The sequence below is a fragment of the Tenrec ecaudatus genome, chromosome 9 (assembly GCF_050624435.1).
Source record: "Tenrec ecaudatus isolate mTenEca1 chromosome 9, mTenEca1.hap1, whole genome shotgun sequence".
NCBI lineage: Eukaryota > Metazoa > Chordata > Mammalia > Afrosoricida > Tenrecidae > Tenrec > Tenrec ecaudatus.
In genome coordinates, this window is record NC_134538.1 from 28,700,681 (window position 1) to 28,722,368 (window position 21,688).

At 42.2% G+C, this 21,688-nt stretch overlaps 1 protein-coding gene across 3 annotated transcripts in view; it reads left to right on the forward strand.

Moving 5' to 3' along the window:
- The window catches only part of LRRK1 (leucine rich repeat kinase 1), a 222,323-nt gene that overhangs the window by 160,239 nt on the left and 40,396 nt on the right, over positions 1–21,688 (forward strand). For all 3 annotated transcript variants that reach the window (XM_075557945.1, XM_075557946.1, XM_075557947.1), the window contains 3 exons: positions 14,417–14,588; positions 19,226–19,389; positions 20,530–20,669. In XM_075557945.1, the coding sequence (XP_075414060.1) occupies positions 14,417–14,588; positions 19,226–19,389; positions 20,530–20,669 (476 nt within the window). The remainder of the gene's footprint in view (positions 1–14,416; positions 14,589–19,225; positions 19,390–20,529; positions 20,670–21,688) is intronic.

The following is a 21,688-nucleotide window of genomic DNA, read 5'->3' on the forward strand; positions in this document are numbered from 1 at the left end:
AAGCATTAATTTTCAGATTTTAAAATAAAAAACAAGAGGAGGAAAGCAGTAAATAACAGCAGGAACAATAAATAAAGGATGGTAAAAACAAAGAACAAGGGTGACATACAGTAAGCAACACAAGGGAAAAGGTAACCAGGAAAGCCAGAAAGAAATAAGAATAGTAAAGAAAAAGAACTAAGAGAAAATAAAAATGAGAAAGAAATAAGGTAAGAGAAATATGAGCTCTGTTTCATTCTTTTGCAGGTAAAGTTCAAATTTTTCCAGCACCATTTGTTAAAAAGACTATCTTGTCCCCATTTAATATGTTTTAGTCCTTTATCAAAAATTGGGTATTTGTAGGTATGTAATTGTATTTCTGGAGTTTCTGTTCTAATCTGTTGGTCTACATATTTATTGCTGTACCCATATCACCCTTTTTTACTACAATGGCTATGTGAGGTATAGTAGGTTTGGCTACTGAGGAGTGGAATACCTCCTACTTTATTTTTGTTTTTAGTAGTGTTTTGTTTATCTAGATCTCTTTGCTTTCCATATGAATTTGGTGATAAGTTTTTCCATTTCGTTGAAGAATTATGCTGGGCCTTATATCAGAATCACATTGGATTATAGAGTGCTTTTGGTAATACTGGCATTTTCAATATACTGAGTCTCCCTATCCATGAACTTGAATTAGTCTTCCATTTATGTAAGTCTCTTGGTTTCTTGTAGGAGTGTGCTGTAGTTTTCCTTGTAGAAGTCTTTGGTTTCTCTGGTTAGAATTATTTCATCTTTTGGTAGTTAGTGTAAGTGTTGAGATTTTTTATTTCCTTTTAAGCATCCTCTTTAGTACAGAAGAATCCAATTTATTTTTAATAGTTTTATTGAGATATAATTCACATATCACACATGTCCACAGCTCAGTCATATTAAAAAGAATTGGATACCCATCACTACAATCAATTCTAGAACATTCTCTTCCTTCTTGTATCCATTATTCGCCTACCTATCCCTCTAAGCTTCCCTCCCACATTCCCAATAAGCTACTGCTCGAGTTACTATCTCTATAGATTTACCTATCCTGGATTTCATATACTGAAAAACATGCTTGGGGAAAAAAGAAAACAGTAAATATATGCTAAGAATGAGAAGACAACAATAACAATATCAAAATAGACCAGAGGGGGGGGATCTCAATTGAAAAAAAAAGTGGTAAATATTAAAAAGTAGAGTAAATTTAAAATTGATCAAAAGGAAGATCAAATGACCTGGTATTACATTTTAACCTAATTACATCTACCATGATCAACTCTGTCTGGTAGCAGGGCTATACAAATCCCTCAACTATAGTCGAAGAGGATTCACCGGAGAATTACTCCATACAGGGACCCTGCAGATGGACTTTGGGCTCCCACTGCCTTCCACAGCCTTCTGCAAACTGGGTGCTCACAAGTGAAGCTCTGCTACCATTCCCTCCTTCAGATTTGGATTTTATTATTTATCATCCCTGGATCACAAAAGCTGATGTTCTCTTTCATGTGTCCTTAGATAATGCCTCACTTAGCTGACTGCTTGTTTAAGACAAGCCTTTAGGACCCACAGACGCTATCCTTTTTGATAGCCAACCACTATCTACTTTCTTCACCACACTTTGCTAGAGCACCCATATCTTCAGTGAGCTCTTCATGAAAGCAAACATCAGGCAGAGTCATGCAACAAGAACTAATTGTTCTTGTACTGGGCTGGAATTAAGTGTGAGTTCAAACTCCATTTACATATTTATCTATGGTTTACATACATCTCTGGGTCACTTTACAGGCCTCATTGTCATTTTAGAACAGAGAACATTGCTTCATTTATTTCCCTGGGGAGCAAAGCAATTCTATTGATAGTGTCCTTAACATCCTATGGTAGAGAATTTAATGTACTATTGAGAGTAGGACAGATTTGTACAGATTAAACTCTGAAATGATTGAGCACTGTTTACATGGATGAGGGGGGTTGATCCAGTAGCATTCATTCCCTATGGTAGAACCATGCCTATCAAATGAATACATGTCATAGGAAAGCAAGGGGGCTATTAAGATAGTGGGCCTGGGCCACCTTTCATGTAGCCCCCACAAAGCAAGGGATCAGAACCAAAGTCCCAAGACTGCCAATGCTTTAGCTTTGAGACGGCAGTCATCTGTTTCTGGTCACACTGGGGAGTTTCCGTCTTAAGTCCATGATGAGTTTGAAATAAAGCCCAGACCATTGAGTGGGGTTTCACATCAATTCCATCTGGTGTGGCCTGTGAGGGATATTGTGTCCCTTAAAAAGACAATTTAAGGTCACGGTAGTTTATAGCACATGGCGTGGGTCACCAAAGGCTGGATAGAGACTATATCCTAAGTGTCTAATTAGGAACATAGGACCAGGCTTTTCTCCCCTTGGTTTCTGTGTAAGTATTATTAAGAGTTTTTCCCTGAAGGGAAGTTGCTCTTCCTTGTTTACCCACCAAAAGTATAATTGTCGTCTCCAACTCATAGATGCTCTCCCCGCCTCCGCCATCTTGACTTGACTTTTTGGTAATATTTTTTTATCACTTTTATAAGACCGTCTGTTGATTTGGTGAGACCTTATGTCTTAGACAGGGTTCTCTAGAGAGACAAAACCAGATTGCTAATAATTAGATAGATAGATAGATAGATAGATAGATAGATAGATAGATAGATAGATAGATAGATAGATAGATAGATCTGTAACACAAGAAATGAACAGTTAAATTATATACAGATAGATATATAATATAAATGAACAGTTAAATTATAAAGCAGTACAAATGGCTCAAGCAACTCACTCTCGTAAGACAGTTGTGAGACACTGGCAGTCCTTCAAGTCTTGAGGGCCTCCAGGTAGTCCTCTGTAGAGAGATTCAGGCTATCCCCGCACAGGCAGCAAACAGCAAGGCAGGTCACCAACTGTCAGTCAGATGACAGGGTCGGTCTGACAGTCCCCAGCTCAAGAGATGTAAATTCTAATTGTGTGGCGAGGCAGGTCTTAAAGGGACCTCAAATTACAGTGACACAGTCCACAGGTTAGGCATCCCACAGATAGTGTAGCTTGCAATTTGAGGCACAGAACAAGCAAGGCAGCTGCACACTGGTCTTATGTTCAAAAAGGCGAGGCTCGCCGACCCATTTATCTCTCCTCCCTTCAATTAATCCCACATATGTTTATTGGCCAGGCTGGCACAATAAACTATCTCACCTTATCACAACATTATATGGCACCAAATGAGTGGTCTTCTCCCATTCCCTTTTTATTGAAGGAGTGACTTTAGACAACCACCTACATCTTTGTTTGGAAACTGGATTAGAAGTGTATGTGACTTCAGGGCAGAAGCCTACCCATGTAAAAGCCACAACTATGCCTCCTTATAGTTGTGACATTTACAATATTTGTCCTTTTGTTGTTGATTAACTTCACGCAGCAAAATGGTTTCCAGGTCCCTCCATATTATGAGATGCCTCACGCTTTCATCACTGTTTTTAAAGGATGCATAGTATTCTACTGTGTCTGTACTATAGTTTTTATTCTTTCTTCTACTGTTGAGCACCTGGGCCATGCCCAGCTTCTTGCAAATGTGCACTATGCTGCAGTAACCATGGGAGAGTACACAACTACTCGTGTTCTCTTATTTCTTTGACCTATATGCCCAATAATAGTATGCTGGATTGTATGAGTTTCCCATTCCCAGCTGTTTTAGGACACACAATATCTCTTTCCATAGTGCTTGTGTTTACAAGTCCAGCAACAGTGTGTATGTGTTCCAGTTTCTCCACTTCTCTAGCATTTGTTGTTTTCCATTTTGTTTTAAATTGGGCTATCATTGTAAGTGTAAAGTGTAATCTCATCATAGTTTTAACTTGCATCTCCTGGGTGGTTGGTGAGCTTGAGAATTTTCTCATGTTTGTTAGCTATTTGAGTGTCATTCCTTGTAACATGTTTTTGCCCACTTTTTAATTAGCTCATTTGCTATTCTCTTATTGATGTGTTGTAGAGTTATATAGACTTTGCTAATTAGACCCCTGTCTGTTATGTCATTGGTACCAATTGATTTTTGTATGTTGATTTCTTAGTCTGGAATGTATTCAAATTTTCATTTAGTTCCAGCAATAGTTTTGTAAAATAATACCATCAACAAATACGGAATTATACTTCTTCTTTGCCAATTTGAATGCCTTTGATTTCTTTTTGATGTCTACTAGCTTGGACTAAGAGTTCCAGTACTGTATTAAATAAGAGTGGTGATAAAGGACAGTGCTATTTTGTTCTTGTTTAGAGGAGGGTTGTTTTCAGTTTCTCTCCAATATGTAAAATGCTGTCCATTGCTTTTGCAAATGTGACCTTAACTATATTGAGGAATTTGCTTTCTATTCCCATTTTATTGAGTATTTTATTTATTTATTTTCAATCATTTTATTGGGGGCTCGTATAACTCTTATCACAATTTGTTGCCATTATCATTCTGAAAACATTTGCTTTCTACTTGAGCCCTTGGTATCAGCTCCTCATTTTTTAAAAATCGTTTTATTAGGGGCAAATACAGCTCCTATCAATGTTGTTCTGCTTCATAGCATCAGACATAGCTCTTAAGTTTCCTTCAGCTTCTCTGATGATCTTACTAGATTTTTGTTCGCATTTGTTAAAGTCTGCTTGGCTGTCCTCCAAGTCACTGATGCGGTTCTCTGATTCCTCCAGTCGCTTCTCGAGGTCCGTGAGTGTGCTACTGGTTTTTGTTATCTCCTCTCTAAGCTCTTGTTTTTCTCTTTGATTTATGGCTTTCACCTCTTCTATCATTTCATCCTTTTCCTGTATTGTTTCCCTCATATCCTCTATGACTCCAAGTAGCATTCTGAAAATTTCTTTCTGTGGCAGCTCAATGTCTGCGTCCTCTATGCATGTCATTATGTTCAGGACATCTTCTGGCATTGCCTTTGAGAAAAGGCCCTTGCGCAGCCCTCCAAGACCGAGGGGGTGGGGGGAAAGAGAGGAGACGCAAGCGTCTAGTCCCTGCCCCAAGGCGGGTGGTGGCAAACTGTGGCTGTGTTGAGACCAAGCTGCCCTACAGGCTCCAAATGGTCCCAGCTCCGGCAAAGACAGTGGCGGGCCCAAGGTCAAGCCCCAGTCGGCCTCCACGGAGGTAAGCCAAATGCCCCCAGCCCCTCAAAACCTTGTGGGTCTGTGCCTACTCATCTTTATGATGCTCCTCCTGCGATCCAGCAGTGTTGAATTTCCCTCTAAGCAACTCTCCTGGGCTGGATTCTGCAGTCCCTCTGGTATGTGTTACTCCGTCGCTATCTTGCTGGAAGTCCCTTATTGAGTATTTTAATCAAGAATTGATGTTGATTTTTATCATATGCCTCTTCTTCAAATAATGTAATCATGATTCTTTTGTTTTTTGTGATGGATTACATTGTTTTTCTAATTTTGAACTATCCTTGCATACATGAAAGATATCACACTTGATCATGATGTATTAAAATATTTTGCTAAATTCTGTTATCTAGAATTATGTTGAAAATATTAGCATCTATGTTTATAAGGGCTTTAGTGTCATCTGTTGTTCTCTATTCTGGTGATGTCTTTGCCTAGTTTTATCTCAGAGTTGTACTTATTTCATAAAATGAGGTTGGTAGTATATTATCCTTTTCTATATTCTGGAATGGTTTGTATAGAATTGGTGTTAACTCTTCTCTTAAATGCTGAGTAGCATTCCCCAGTAAAATGATCTGGGTTTTAAAAAAATTATTTTATTAGGGGTTTGTATAGCTGTTATCACAATCCATACATCCATCCATTGTGTCAAGCACATTTGTACATATGTTGCCATTATCATTTTGAAAACATTTTCTTTCTACTTGAGCCCTTGGTTTCAGCTCATTTTCCCCTTCCCCCACCTCCCCTCCCTCATGAACCCTTGATAATTTATACATTTTTTCCCATGTCTTACACTGAGTGACATCTCCCTTCACCCACCTTTCTGCTGTCCATCCCCCTGGGAGGGTATTTATGTAGATTATTGTGATCAGGTCCCCCTTTCTTCCCCCACTTCCCCTTCCCCTCCTGATATTGCTACTCTCACTATTGATCCTGAGGGGTTTATCTGTCCTGGGTTCCCTGTGTTTCCTGCTCTTACTTGTACCAGTGTATATGCTCTCGTCTAGCCAGGTTTGTAAAGTAGAATTGGGGTCATGATAGTGGGGGCAGGGAGGAAGCATTAAAGAACTAGAGGAAAGTTATACATTTCATCAGTGCTATACTGAACCCTGACTGGCTTGTCTCTTCCTTGCGACCTTCTATAAGAGGATATCCAGTTGTCTACAGATGGGTTTTGGGTCTCTACCCTGCACTCCCCCTCATTCACATTGATATGATTTTTTGTTCTAGGTTTTTGATACCTGACACCTGATCCCACTGATACCTCATGATCACAAAGGCTGGTGTGCTTCCTCTATGGGGGCTTTGCTGCTTCTCAGCTAGATGGCCATTTGTTTATCTTCAAGGCTTTAAGACCCCAGATGCTATATCTTTTAAAACTGGGCACCATTAGCTTTCTTCACCACATTTGCTTATACACCCATTTTGTCTTCAGTGATCTTGTCAGGAAGGTGACTTCATAGAATGCCAGGTTACCAGTACAAAATGTTCTTGCATTGAGGGAGTACTTGAGTAGAGGCCCAATGTCTATCTGTTACCTTAATAATTAACATATAAATATATTGAAATATCCCCCTATTGTTATATATAAACATATTTACATATGTACATGCCTGTATTTAGGCCTCTATAAATGTCTTTTGCCTCCTAGTTCATGCCTCTATTTCCTTTTACTCTGCTCTTGTCCCATTATCATGTTCAGCCTTAATTAGGGTTTCAGTAATTCCTCTCAGTTACATTGCCCTTGATCAAGCCCCACCAGGCATCCTACACCCTCCTCCCTATCGGATTTTAGATCACTTGTTGTTCCCCTGTCCCTGGGTTGGCTGACACTCCCTTTCCTTTCCCCTCCCTTCCTCACTATCATGTCCCCCCCTCTCCCCGGAACTGTTGATCTCATTGGTTTCTCAAGATTGTTTATCCCTCTTATCTTATCTAGATAGACCCACAGAGATAATAATATGCACAAAACAAAACACAACAATAACAACAACAAAACCAATGACACAAAAATTAAAAGCCTATAGATAATTCAAGGTCTGTTTGTTGACCTTTAGGAGTGTTTTCTGGTTGAGTCTGATGGGCTGCCATGCCCTGGCCCCAAACATCAAAAAGTCTATTTTTGGTATTCCCTAGGAACTTCCTTGCTCTGCTTCCCTTGCTGTTCTGTTGCACGCCCTTAGTGTTTTTCCTCGATGTGGTGGGGTTAGATCGGGCATAATTCCCACACTGTGTCTCCAGTGTTGTCCCCCATAGGGTTATGGGTCAGTGAGGGATGTCGTGGCTTGTAGTGGGGCTGGCCATATGCTCCGCTCTGTGCATTGGCTTCTCTTGAGTAGGAATATCATCCTCAGGCTTGGTGGGCCAGGGTGTACTCCACTTTCTCTTCCACCCCCTTCATTTGCTCCCAGGTGCTCTGCTCACACATGTCCCTCTCCCTGAGCTATAGGTTCAGTGCTGTCCTCTGGAGTGCATTCTTCTGGGGGCAAGGGGGCGGTGTCCACATTGTTGGGATTGGGGTTGGCCCCACAGGTCCTGCATGTTTTCATGTTTGAAATTATGGTGTATTTTTTAATGATTAATCTATTCTTGTTTTTATAAGCCTATTACAGTTTTCTGTATCTGTCTGGGTTAATTAAGTAATGTGCTTCTACAAAGGGCCCTCGTGGTGTAATCCTTAGTCATTGGGCTGCTAACCAGAAGATCAGCAGTTTGAAACTACTAGTCAATCTGTGGGGAAAAAATGGGATTTCTACTACTGTAAAGAATCACAATCTCGGAAACCACAGGGGCCATCCTACCTGTCCTGCAGAGTCACTATGAATTGGAATCAACTCTGTGATAGTGAGTTTGAAGTTTTTGAAATGTAATTCTCTAAGTTTTCAAATTTGTTGGAGTACTGTTTTGTCTTAATATTGTATAGTTATTTTTATTTGTTTGCTCTGTTGTGATGTTGCCCATATCATCCATAATATTCTTTCTCTTAATATCTTTTGTTAGATTTGCCTATTGTTTGTCAATTTTCTTAAGTCTTTTTAAGAATCGACTTCTTGACTTGTTGATTTTTTTCTCTTGTTTTGTGTGTTTTTTTTAAATCACTTATTTCTTTCCTAATCTTATATTCTACTTCTAACTCTGGTGACTGAGGGTGTGTTTTTTGCTTTTGTTTTAATTGTTGCAGGTGTTGTGTTTAAGGTGATTATTTTAGTTCTTTATTGATGTGTTCATTTATTGCTATAATTTGCCCTCTGAGGGCTGCTTCTGTTGTTTCCCAAAGGTTTAGGTATCTTGTATTTGCATTATTATTTGTTTATAGGAAAGTTTTAATTGATTGTGTTATTTAGTTCTCCTGTATCTTTGTTGATTTTATTTCCAGTTTGTGTTTTCTCAAAAATGGTGAATTTAAATCTTCTGCTATTATTATAATATTGTCTACTTGTCTCTTCAACTCTCTAAGAGTTTCTTTAATGTATGTGGAGGGTCTTTCATTAGGTCTTTCAATAATATAGTTATTATAGTTATAGCTTCTTGTTCAACTGTGGCTTTCGTGATGGCTTTTTCTTTGATGTTTGTTTTAATCAAAAATTAATATTGCTAGTCCTACTTTTTAAAAAAAAACTACTGTTCACTTGATAAATAATTTCCCATCCCTTGATTTTTTAGTCTTTTTGTCTGAGGTGCATTTCTTTTTTTTTTTTTTTTAATTTTTTTATTTTAACAATTTATTGGGGCTGATACAATTCTTTTCGCAGTTCATACATATACATACATCAATTGTATAAAGCACCTCTGTACAGTCTTTGCCCTAATCATTTTTTTCTCTTTTCTTCTTTTACATTTTATTAGGGACTCAAACAACTCTTACCACAATCCATACATATACATACATCAATTGTATAAAGCACATCCATACATTCCCTGCCCCAATCATTCTCAAGGCATTTGCTCTCCACTTAAGCCCCTTGCATCAGGTCCTCTTTTTTCCACCCCCCTCCCTCCCCATTCCCCCCTCCCTCATATGCCCTTGGTAATTTATACCTCGTTATTTTGTCATATCTTGCCCTATCCGGAGTCTCCCTTCCCCCCTTCTCTGCTGTCCCTCTCCCAGGGAAGAGGTCACATGTGGATCCTTGTAATCAGTTCCCCCTTTCCAACCCACTCACCCTCCACTCTCCCAGCATCGTCCCTCGCACCCTTGGTCCTGAAGGTATCATCCACCCTGGATTCCCTGTACCTCCAACCCTCATATGTACCAGTGTACAGCCTCTGTCCTATCCAGCCCTGCAAGGTAGAATTCGGATCATGGTAGTTGGGGGGAGGAAGCATCCAGGATCTGGGGGAAAGCTGTGTTCTTCATCGATACTACCTCACACCCTAATTAACCCATCTCCTCTCCTAAACCCCTCTATGAGGGGATCTCCATTGGCCGACACTTGGGCCTTGGGTCTCCACTCTGCACTTCCCCCTTCATTTAATATGATATATATACATATATACACATACATATATACATATACACATATATACACATACATACACACACTTATATCTTTTTTTTTTGCATGATGCCTTATACCTGGTCCCTTGGGCACCTCGTGATCGCACTGGCCGGTGTGCTTCTTCCATGTGGGCTTATTTGCTTCTGAGCTAGATGGCCGCTTGTTCACCTTCAAGCCTTTAAGACCCCAGACACTATCTCTTTTGATAGCCGGGCACCATCAGCTTTCTTCACCACATTTGCTTATGCATGAGGTGCATTTCTTATAAGCAACATATTTATGTGTCATGTTTTTTTTAATCTATTCTGCTAGTCCTGTCTCTTAACTGGTGAGTTTGATTGATTTACATTCAATGTTGCTATTGACAGGCATGATTTTATTGCTTTAATTTCTCTGTAGGGTTTTATGTTGTTATTGGTTTCATTGTTCACCATAATTTTCTGTTCTGACTTCATTTTGTTTGTGGATTTTTTGTGTATGGATATTTTCAATTTTGTACACTTTTTGTTTTTAATCTCACTGACTAGGGTTTCAATGATTTTCTTCTTTCTTTTTTTATTTAGGTTTTATCATTTTCTCTGGGATTAGTTGGTTTTTTTATCATTTTCTTTCTGAGTTTAATACTGTTGTGTCTTTTGCGAACTACTCAATTTAGTCTCTGTTTCATACTCAGATCTTTCTATTAATTTGTCATCTTCATTGCAGAATGTTATCTCTGGTCCCCTATTTAGAATTTTGTGGTTTTATTTCACTTCATGTATTATTTAAGTAGGATCATTTCTCAATAATGGTCTTAGATGTTGACCTGAGATTGCTGTCTATTGTTCTTAGTTCTCTATCCAAAGAACTCCCTTTAGTACTATCTTTAAAAGGTTGGTCTTGTTTTTAGAACTATTTTTCGTTTTTCTTGTCCCTCCATGACAGATGTATTGGTCGTTGGCTTATATCTCTTGGAAAATCTCAAAGCTGACTGTGAGACCAGGGCCTTGTCAGGATGTAGTATTTAAGTTTTCCTGCCATCGACTCTGGCTTGAAATAGGTTATTGCTACATGACTTAGCCACCTTTGTAGCTTCAAGAATGAAGGCAAGTACACAAAGAATACTATTCCTTCAACTATTATCTGAACAACAAATAGAGACCAGTATAAAAACATCATGTTTTGGAAAAAATAGCTAATTTCTGAGCACATGAGAGAAAAAGAAAAGGTGGCACAACCGAGTGGCCTATATACAGGGTATCTTGGTTGAGCTAAAGGTCTTGGATCTTCCCATGAGAGAGTTTAGAAGACAATATACAAAATGCTGTGCCCACCCACACCAGGTGTCTTCATTAAATCGAAGCATATGAGCAGTGCCCAGGATCTCTTTAAATCATCCCTTCTGATCATGAGCTGACAATCAGGGTGGGGTGTTTTGTTTTGTTTTGCTTTGTTTTGTTTTGTTTAAAGCCATGGGGCTGTGGACAGTTAATGAGCTTCAGAATCTCCCATGCAGGTTCACTTCATCTTGTTTTCCTCCAAGTCAGGCTCAGCACACACACCTGAGCTTTGCCAGGGAAGGGAAACCACCGTCCTCCATGAGACTAGATCAAGTCTTGGGACCCCGACTGAAGTGGGGAGAGAGCTGCCAGCTGATTTGAAATATTTCGATCTGATAGGAATCTGGTGTGTAGACTTTGTCTTTTTCAACTGTAGGAACTGGGGTGGTGGGGGGGGGTTAATGAACTTTTCCTGTGGGAGTTTATTCTTTCCCCAAGCATGAACTCACCACCCCCCAGTTATGTTGGAGAAGTGCCACTGTCCTCTGTTGTGTTAAGTTTCCATACTGGAGCAAGTATGGGGAGCAAAGAGTCAGCTCACCTTTTCCCTTCTACCTCTGCTGAAGCCCAGAACACCAGGTGTAGGGATAACTCTGAGATATCACTTTATTTTTGTTTGTTTGTTTGTTTATAGTTAGTTAGTTAGTTCAAGGATCGTTTGTTGGCCTTTAGGAGTGTTTTCCAGTCCAGTCTGTTGGGGCACCACATCCTGGCCCCAGAGTCCACTTTCAGCATTCCCTGGGGATCTTGCCGCTCCATTCCCTTGCTGTTCCCCTGCACTCCCCCAGTGCTTTGCGTCAGTGTGGTGGGATCAGGTCGGGCGGAGATCTCTCTTTAAAGGCAGCTGAGACTCTGTAACTTTGGCGAGCTCCTTGTGCTGCCTCTGCTTTTTCAGGTTATGTCAAGTTCAGGTTCCTGTTCTCCCAGGGAGGTTTAAACTCAGCTATTTCATCTTCTTCACTTCTTTTGCTTTTCTCGTGGAGAGGATGTTACAGAGCTTCTGGATACACGACCATATTTGGTGTTTATGGGAAAGGAATTCTTTAGGGTTCAGAGGGCAGCTGTAAGCAAGGCAGTTGTGTGTGGAAGAAGTTCTTGCCAATCCAAACTGACTAATGACAGGCCACCTGGCTGATATTTCTCTGTTTGCTGTTCTGACAAAGGATAGGGTACACACTTCCGGGGGGTGGGGGGTGCACTGGAAGCTGGTCCACCAGGTCATAACTGTCAGACAGAGGTAGGGGCCGTGGAGATTACTGCCACAGGATAGGTGGGGTTGGGGCCTGGCCACACCTGTGATCACCAGGAGTGGAAAACAAGACTAGATCGCACTTTCCATCAACCACCACTGTGAGCACGCGAGCTGATTTTAAGCAGGCAGAGCTGCTTATGGCCGCACTGCATCAGGCCAACTGACACTTCACCCATCTGACTCCCGGTGGCGTAATAGCTTACACAATTGGCTGCTCACTGCAAGGTCAGCAGTTCAAAACCAGCAACCATTCTGCAGGAGAAAGATGAAGTTTTCTACTCTTGTAAAGATTTATGGTTTCTGAACCCCACAAGGCAGATTTTGCTATGCCCTATAGCAGCAGTTCTCAACCTGTGGGTCGTGACCCTTTTTTTTGGGGGGGGGGGTGTCCCATGATTGTCCTCTGTATCTGTTTCCTCTGGTTTCCAATGTCTTTGTTGTAAATTATCTGTGCAATGTCTGCTTAGGCCACTATTTTGCTAGAAGTGCTTACTTAAGTTTCCTTCCTTCAAATTCTTACTGTCCAGACTGGGTGTACATCAAATATTTAATGTTGAATTTCCTGTTCACACTGTCAGATGCATCCTGCTGGGCTAAAAAGCACTCTGAAAGGGCAGGGTATAGCCCATGGCTCAGATTCCAATATTCTTTGTGTTAGTCTCAGTTCTAGCCAACTCCCGAGTCTGGTGCCAGTCCCAAATTCACAGATAATTATCAAGCATCTGCATAGGACCCCAGCAACATCCTGCTGTCTCAGCCACGTCTCCCTATAGAAATGACCAGCAGTCTCCAAGTCAGCGGAAGTGGACTCAGATTCTGTCTGCACCGATTTGGTCTCCTGAGAGTCATTCCTGGTCACCTCCTCAGGTCCTGTCAGCCCTCTAGAGGTGGAGGAAATCCCAGTCCTGTTTGCTGCACCAGCCATGAGGGGTTCCTGAAAATGAAACTCCCATGAGGAGCTGATCCCTCAAATCATGACCTTCCTTGGCTTTGATCCATGAACATTGTTGGTGGGTGGGATAGTCATGAACTCACCTGGGACACCAGGATACACCAGGGAACTCAAATATTTTTTTGTATTTGACAGCTAAGAGGTGTGAACATATACTATTGGTTGCCGTGCTTGGCGTGGTGTGCTCAAGAAACCACGCCGGTTATGCTTGCTGAGTCGGATGCTATCTTTTCTCTTCCTGTTTCTCAAGAGAGGAAAGCGATTGAGCAGCATGAAGACACAGAATGTGCACATCCAGAGCAGGATCCCAGCCCCACACTTGGCCAACCAGACTATAATTGAATGTTCCTTGTAAAAAATTTTAGGAGTATCTTCCAGAAAGTTCTACAGACACTTAATTGAGCCTAAATGGGTTTGTTTTAAAGAGTTTGATGAGCCAAAGGCAAAGCCTTTGTTAAGGAAAGAACCTGGTGTTTACACATACCCAGGTTGCTTTGGTGACCTTGCTAAAGGGACCTTCTCGCCCCCACTCCCTGGGGCTCACAGCACACAGAGAAGCTGACTTTCATGGACTCCTAGGGACTTCTCCGGCCCCAGCTTTCAACTGTTTGAAAATGACAAGAGGTAGAAATGCCTCTCTGACACAGTGACATGGCATTTTTATGATGAGCACCAGTGTTCTCATAAAACATCCCTCTCTTGCACAAATGGCCTCATTCTGGCTTTTGAAGCAATCATGTTGTCTCCACTGGCCAAAAACAATAAATAGCTCAGAAGGCCCAAAACGTTGCTTGATCTCCAACGTCCCCATCATCCTTGGGACTCTGCAACTGTATTTGTCTCCTTCACAAACCCAAGGTTATCTTAAATGTTTCCCCAATCACAACTTCATTTATGAGACAAAAAATAAAAATTTTAAAATATTATTTATATGATTTTTTTATGATCACAGATGTTTTAAAGATACGTTTTATTCCCATAGCATTATTCTGCCCTCTCCTGGAAACCATGAATATATTCAGTGTGCCCTTCTCCATTTTCCCTAGGGGCATTTATTCTCAGCACATAAACTACTCTATTTTCTGGAAATCAAATTCAGAATGTCTTGAGATGTATCCGCAAAGCAGATACCTGACCATGCGGTACACCATATATCAGGACCCTTGGGGAGCTGTGGTTACACTCTTCACCTATCCCCCTTGATATGTTTCAGCTACCTCCTGCCTCACCTCCTTCCCTCCAAACCTGGCCTGGATACTCACGGCATGCGGCATCCCACAGCCAACACCATCCAGAGATTGTTTAAGATGAGCTTCGTTCCCATCGGCTTCTGGCAGAGGTTTATAGCTCGGATGCTGATCAGTTTGGCAGAGATGGACCTCCAGGTAAGTACGTTTCTGCATGAGAGATGCCAGCCAGGTTTCTGCTGAAGGAGACGCTTTGGGCCGGTGGCAGCTCCTGAAGATCAGCTGTCCTCTCAGTGGCTAATCAGTGCCACCAGCATGAGACAGGCTGTGCGCGGGCCGCTGTCTCTAATCACAGGGGCTCTTGCTTAAGCTAGAACATCCCTTTGAGAACAGTGGTTCTGAACTTTACCCTTCCCCAGGATCCCCTGGATGGCATGGTCAAGCCCACGTGGCTGAGCCCATCTCCGCAGACTTTGGGTCAAGAAGTATGTGGGTCCCAAGAGTTTCACTTCCAGCCACTTCCCAGGTGATGCCACTGGTGTAGAACCATCGCTGGTTTAGGGACCTTGACTGTACACTAGCAGCACCTGAGACACTTTTAAACTTAACGGACACTGACTCTTAGCGATCTAATACTGCTGTAACAGAAATACTGCAAGGGACTGGCTTTAACAAACAAATTGATTTTCTCACATTTAGGAGTCCCCGTGGCCATCAAGTACATTTCCTCTAATGGTGACCCTGCTTGAAGGAATGCTTGCTCCTGGTGGGACCCTTGTCTCTTCCCCTTCGGCATTCTGATGTCTTTAGACCTCCATGGTGTCGGCCTCTGCCTTGCCCCAACTCTGCTTTGCTTGTTTGTTTAATCTTCTTTCTTTTCTGCAGAGATTTCAGTCCAGGCACATTTTGCACTACTCTTGCCCTATTAGCATAACAAAAACAAGCACTGCCCAGTGGGATTGTAACCACTGGCATAGAAGTTAGGACTTACAACACATATTCGGGGAAGGGGGAGGACACAAGTCAGTCCAAGGAGCCCTGGCGTAGTGGAGTTGACAGAGAAAGATGAGATTTTCTACTCTTGTAAAGAGTTCCAGTCTTGGAAACCCTCAAGGACATGAGTTTGTTTGTTTGTTTTTCATATAAGGTCACTATGAGTCAGATGAACTCAGTGACAGTGAGTGAGATTCCAGTCTATGCACTGACCATCCCCCAGGCCCTTTGAGCAGCATGGAGGTCTTTAAAGACCTAACACAAGCTGTGACTTACTGTGTGGTGGCCTGGAGTTCTTGAAGTGTGTGTGGTACAGCGGTATAGCTGTCAAAGTTAATTTTGTACAAGACAATATTATGCATGGTTTTGTTTGTTTGTCGCTAGAGACTCCAAGCCCATTTACTTTCTACTTTTTCTCCTCTTTAAGAAACAAAACAAAGCATTTTATTGGGAGTTAATACATTAATATATATATATACACACAACATAGTCTATATAATAATATATATGTATCTAAAGTCACTAAAACATTATTTAGGTTTGAGGGATGAGGAATCTGGAGGGATTCTTTTTTAAATTTTAAGAGAAACATTATATATATTTTACACAACCTATCTCAAGAAATGAAATCAACAATCATGTCCTGTTAAGCCCTCCATTATTTTCTTACACTTCCCCATCCTCCCTCCCCCTGTTTCTACCATTGTCACTGGCCTCCTTGTAGTCGTTTCGATGTCTTGCCTATTTATATATATATATATATATATATATATATATATATATATATATATATATATATATATATATATAGTCTATTGGTATGTAAACCACATTTATTCTGCTTTGTTTTTCCTTATAATTGGGTTGATATTAAATATTTATATTTGTTAGATTGAGTTTGGTAAGCATAATGCTCTCCAGGTCTGTCCATGTCTTTTGGTTTTAAGATAGTTGTTATTTTTGATTGATGCCTAAAATTCCCATGTATGAATAAACCAGAGCTTGTTTATCCATTCCTCCATAATTGGGGTTTGGGGTTGTTTCTGTGGTTTTACTATTGTGTAAATAGCTGCAATAATCATAGGTGTACATATTTCTGTTTGTGTTGTATTCTTGATTTCTTTCAGGTATAATTATGCATGTATTATTTGCTTAGATTAGTGTTTCTCAAAGTGTGATTTCCCAGCCAGCAACAGTCAGCCCCATCTAAAAAGTCATTAGAAATGCAAATTATCAAGCCCCACTACCCACCCACTATAGCAAAACTAAGAGTAAACCCTGGAGAGTATGGATGAGGGGATTCTCACCATTCTGCATGTAGACAAGCACTAACCTAGTACCCTGACTGTTGAATAATTAACATGGTATGCCATATAAATTTACATTTGCCACATTCTAATTAGATGGTGCTTTTTGTATTATAACTTCTTGGCTAAATAAAGATATTCTTTGATCTTTACCTTTTGGTGAAATAATGAGAATATGTAAGAGCCTGAAAAGTTGTAAATATTGTGATATGTATTATCAGTGAGGAGATTTGTTTATAGAGAGGATTGAAATTGGGTAGATGCAGGAGCTGACCATCCTGGGGATTCCAAATCCATCAACCTGCCCTCCCTTTGAATGCTTCCTTCTGCCCTGAGCTTTGAGTGGGAGGCCACTGGAGCTCCAGCTTCTTGTGAGGCCTTGGCTGCAAGCAGGCTGCCCGTTGGGGACACCTGTGGAAATTCAGGTGGCTGGCAAAGGGAAGGCGCTACAGTCATCAGATGAATGCAAATTCAAGAAGAAAAAAAGTCCACTTTTTTTCCTTGTTGTAAAACATATGTAACGCAATGTTTGCCAATTGAATTGTGTTTGTGTGTGTGTGGGCAATTAATTCAGTCACACCAGTCACATGGTATACAGCCATCCCCTTTAGCCATTACCAAATTTTCCGTCACTATACGCAGAGAGCAGAAGGCCTGCTGCGTAGTGTGCTGAGAATAAGGCTGCTACCCTAAAGGTCAGCGTTCCAGCACACCAGCCTCTCTGCAGCGAAAGATGAAGGAGTCTGCCCCTGGGAAGCTGGATAGCCTCAGAAATCCTAGGGAGCAGTGCAGCTTCAGGAGGCAGGCCTGCCCTCATCTTGACAGTCTTCCCATCGCCTCACTTCCAGAGACTCAGCACATCCAAAAGGTCTCCTGGATACTCTGGAAGCACATGTCCCCTGAATGGTCGAAAATGCGCTTTTCTTTTCAAAGCAGTAGGTTTTCTTTTATGGCAACCCTACAAGGTAGCTAGGAGTCGGAATTGATTTGACAGCAGTAAAGTTTGGGGGTTTATCCACAGACCCTTTATGCTTCCTAAACAAATGATTAGTCGATATAATGGCGGGACAACATCCAAAGTGATTCCTCCGTATATATACACAGCATTAAAGCGATTAGGTCCTTTGACCCAATAAGCCTTCCTCTAAAAATCTGAACTAAAGACATCATTTGAAATCAGAAAATGGCTTTATGCTTTTTCATGTTTATAATGACTTACTCTGGAAGCAAAATATTGAAACCAACTTAAACATCCCAAAGTGGAGAGAATAGCAATAATAATTATTAGGTATTATCAGGTTCGTTCCAATGCACGTGATGCTTTGTAATAAGAGGACAACGCGCTAGCTGGTCCTGCATCAACAATTGCTCTCCATCGCTGCTATGTTGGAGCCCCTATTGCAGCCACTGCGCCCATCCATCTCTTTGCAGGTCTGTCTCTTTCTTGCTGACCCTCTACCGTGCTAGCTGGTGTCCTTCACCAGGGACTAGACCCTCCAGATAGCATGTTCGTGGTATGCGAGAAGAAGCCTTGGCAGCGCACTTCTGTCAAGCATCCTCGCTGCACGTCATCCACAGCCTCTGACAGCCCATGGCACACTCAGCATTCTTTACCAGTGACAATACAGATGCATCGATTCTTCTCCAATCTTCCTTCTTCATTTATTGTAATGCGAATAATCATTAGGCAGTTAAAGATACTGCTAAGCACAAGAAAGTTGAATGTCTTTACTCACTGCCATTGAGTCAACACTGACGACCTTACAGGTCAGGATAGGAGTGTCCCTGTGAATTTCTGACACTGTAGCTGGTTAACAGAGTAGAGAGTCCCGTCTTTTTCCTGAGGAGCGGCTGGTAGTTTTCAACTACGGACCTTGCAGCTAGAAGCCTAACATATAGCCACTACACCATAAGGATTTCCTTGAATATTTTAAGGCCCTAGGAAACATCGTTTTTTTAATATATAAAATTAAAAGGACAGTGGCACAAACTAATGGTTAATATACTCGACTGCTATCTGAAAGGTTGGAAGTTCGAGTCCAATAAAGTTCTGTTAGACTCCTGAAAAATCTGCATCAAAAACCGTATGGAGCACAATGCCGCACTGACATGAGTCAGAGCTGACTGAAAGGCACGTGGTTTTATGGCTTCAGCTATTTTATAAAAATACATGTATACATGCATGGAGGAAATCTGGAATAAAATATACCAAAATCTTCCTATCTCTCTGCTTACTATTAAATTGGTATTTTATTTTCTCCAAACATTTTTCTGTATGTTTCACATTGTCTCACATACATTTTTACTTGTGAATGGAAGCGAAAGATTTAAATGAAATGCCTTAGGACATTTGCAACCAGAGTATCCAGGAGACCCTTGGATGTGCTGAGTTTGTTGGCACAGGCTGCGCAGCGTGGAAGCGAGGGGATGGGAAAGGCTATTTATCAAGATGAGGGCAGGCCAGCCTCCTTAGAGAGCTACCGGGCTTGTGCAGAGCTTGGAAGACTTAAGCAGGAACTTTGATCTCTCTTTCAGCTTTTTGAAAGCAAGAAGAATACTAAAAGCAGGAGCCGAAGAGTGACCGTTTACAGCTTTACAGGGACCCAGAGGAGCCGCTGCAGCACCTTCAGAGTGAAGAGAAATCAGACCATCTATTGGCAGGAAGGGCTCTTAGTCACTTTTCATGGAGGCTACCTCAGGTGGGGCCATTCGCAGCCCTCCTGGCTAGGTCAGCATGACGGTGTCGTGGTCATGTCCCTGTGGTAGCCTTCAGCAAGGGATTTGTCATCCACTCTGGGAGTTGGTAGCTACTATTGACCACAAGTTATGTGACCCCACGCACATTGGGATAAGACCATTGTGAGCCATAAGTCTTTTCATGGCTGGTTTTCAGGAATAGCTAGCCAAGCCATTCTTCCTAGTCTGGACGTTCTGATGAAGCATCATAACACCATGCAAGCCTCTCCAGACAGGTGGTGGGTGCCCATGAGGTACCCGGGCTGGGAATCTAACCTAGTTCTCCTCCATGGAAGGTGAGGAACCCACCAGGAAACTCCTGCCCTCTTTCAGAATTCTGCTTTTGAGAATACTGTCCCATGACCACTCGTAAACATGTGAGAGCCTTCTGTAACATTCCAAGGTTCCCGTCTCTTCATCCCTCCCACGCTCTTCGCAACAGAAGCAAGTGGTGTCTGGCCAATGGGAAAGTGAGGGAGAAGGTGATGGTTACGTTCCAGGACATGAGGCTAATGGGTGGCTCTGGGCTCTGCAGTGAGGTACATGTTTTTTTCCAGTGCCCTCCCCCACTCCCATGGCACTCTTAGGGGGAGGCTCACAACCATCCATCTGGTTCTCTGCTCCCACACTCTGCTCTTACTTGTTCCCATGCAAAAGCTAGAACGATGCCAAACGTAGTTCCCTTTACACTCTCCCTTTCTTTTTTTTTGATAGAAATATGAACATAAAAGATATATCATTCAATATCCACAGTGACTGTTCAGCATATTCTTCAGAAAATAACTGTTGTGAGAGGCTCTAATTTGGACCATTCTCGGTGTCTCGTGCATCTATATTTTTTTCTCACTTAAACTTCATAGTTACCACCTAATAGATAAGAAAACGAGAATTCAAAATAGGTAGATAAACTTCCCCAGGGTCACATCTAGGTTAGTACCCACTTCTGCCTGTCTCACCAAAGCATCTAAGCCCCTGATGAGGTCAGGGGCAGTGGAAGGAAGAACCTTCTCAGTTCTGGGCTGGAGCTGGGTTCTGAAAGCAGAGAAACCCAAGGGGCTTGCGCCAAATGCTGTGATATGTTCCTGTCTGTGTCTGCTGTCTAGTGTTGAGTCCTCTGATGTGAACTGGACAAAGAAAAAGAGTGGCGGGATCAAAATCATTTGCCAGTCAGAAATGAGGGACTTCTCGGCAATGGCTTTCATCACGGATCATGTCAACTCCTTGATTGATCAGTGGTTTCCCGGTAAGAGCCCATTGTTAAATCAAGCCTTTGTGGACATGGATATTGCTTTATACAGCAGAGGCTCCTCCTATGAGGGAAAGAAACCTCACTGGATTCAGCCCAAGGAAACCAAAAGTGTCTTAACAGCCTTTTGTTGAGGGGCCTGGTCCCCAAGGAATCCAGCTCCCAGCTTGAGTGAAGGACAGATGGGGGACATAGAATCAAAGAGAATGGGCAAGAAATTTGCCTCCTGGCTGCTGACGCCATATGGGATTGAAAGCTCCATGTCCCGTGGTGTGGCCCAAAAAGATGCTAGCTGTAAACCTCAACACTTGCTTTGTCTATACCGTGAGGAGAGGGGACAACCTAGAGGTGGCAGCATTGTGGGTGATGGGGAGGGGGCTTTATCTGCCCGGCACCCAGGGCTCCTTTCCTTCTTCATCGACCACTCACACGCCCTCCCCCCCACCCCCCGCCAACAAAATGCTTTCTGAAGTGGAGCAGTGTCATCTCTCGTTTGCTGGGTACAGGGGTGGAGATGAACCACAGGCCATGTGGGGGTGGGGGGTGGAGAGGCCTGCAAAAGGAGAGGAAGAAAAGGGTCAAGGCCAACAGTGAGCATGAAAGGGGGCTGTATGTAGCACAGCCAGTGACCTACTGATGCTAGAGACTGTGTGGCAACTGGGGTTGAACCCTAAACTGGCCTCTCTAGACAAGCCCCCATCCTCCACACCCATTCCCTCACCTCCATGTGGTCACCAGCACCCAGAGAACACAAAGTGGGAGAACTTGAAGAGAGTGCAACAGGAAAGTTCTGACCCCTGGACCCAAACTGTGGATCTCTTCTCCAAAGACCGGGGCGTCTTTTATTAGAAGGGTACAGCTGGCGTCTTCAGATTTCGGCAAAAAGGATGTCCTAAAGGAAAATAGGTTCAGACAGGGACCCTCAGGATATGGTTCCGTGTGGGAACTGTTGGGGCAAGTGGGCCCCTGGACCCATCTTTCTGACTCCACATCTACCCGTGACTCCCTGTAGCTGC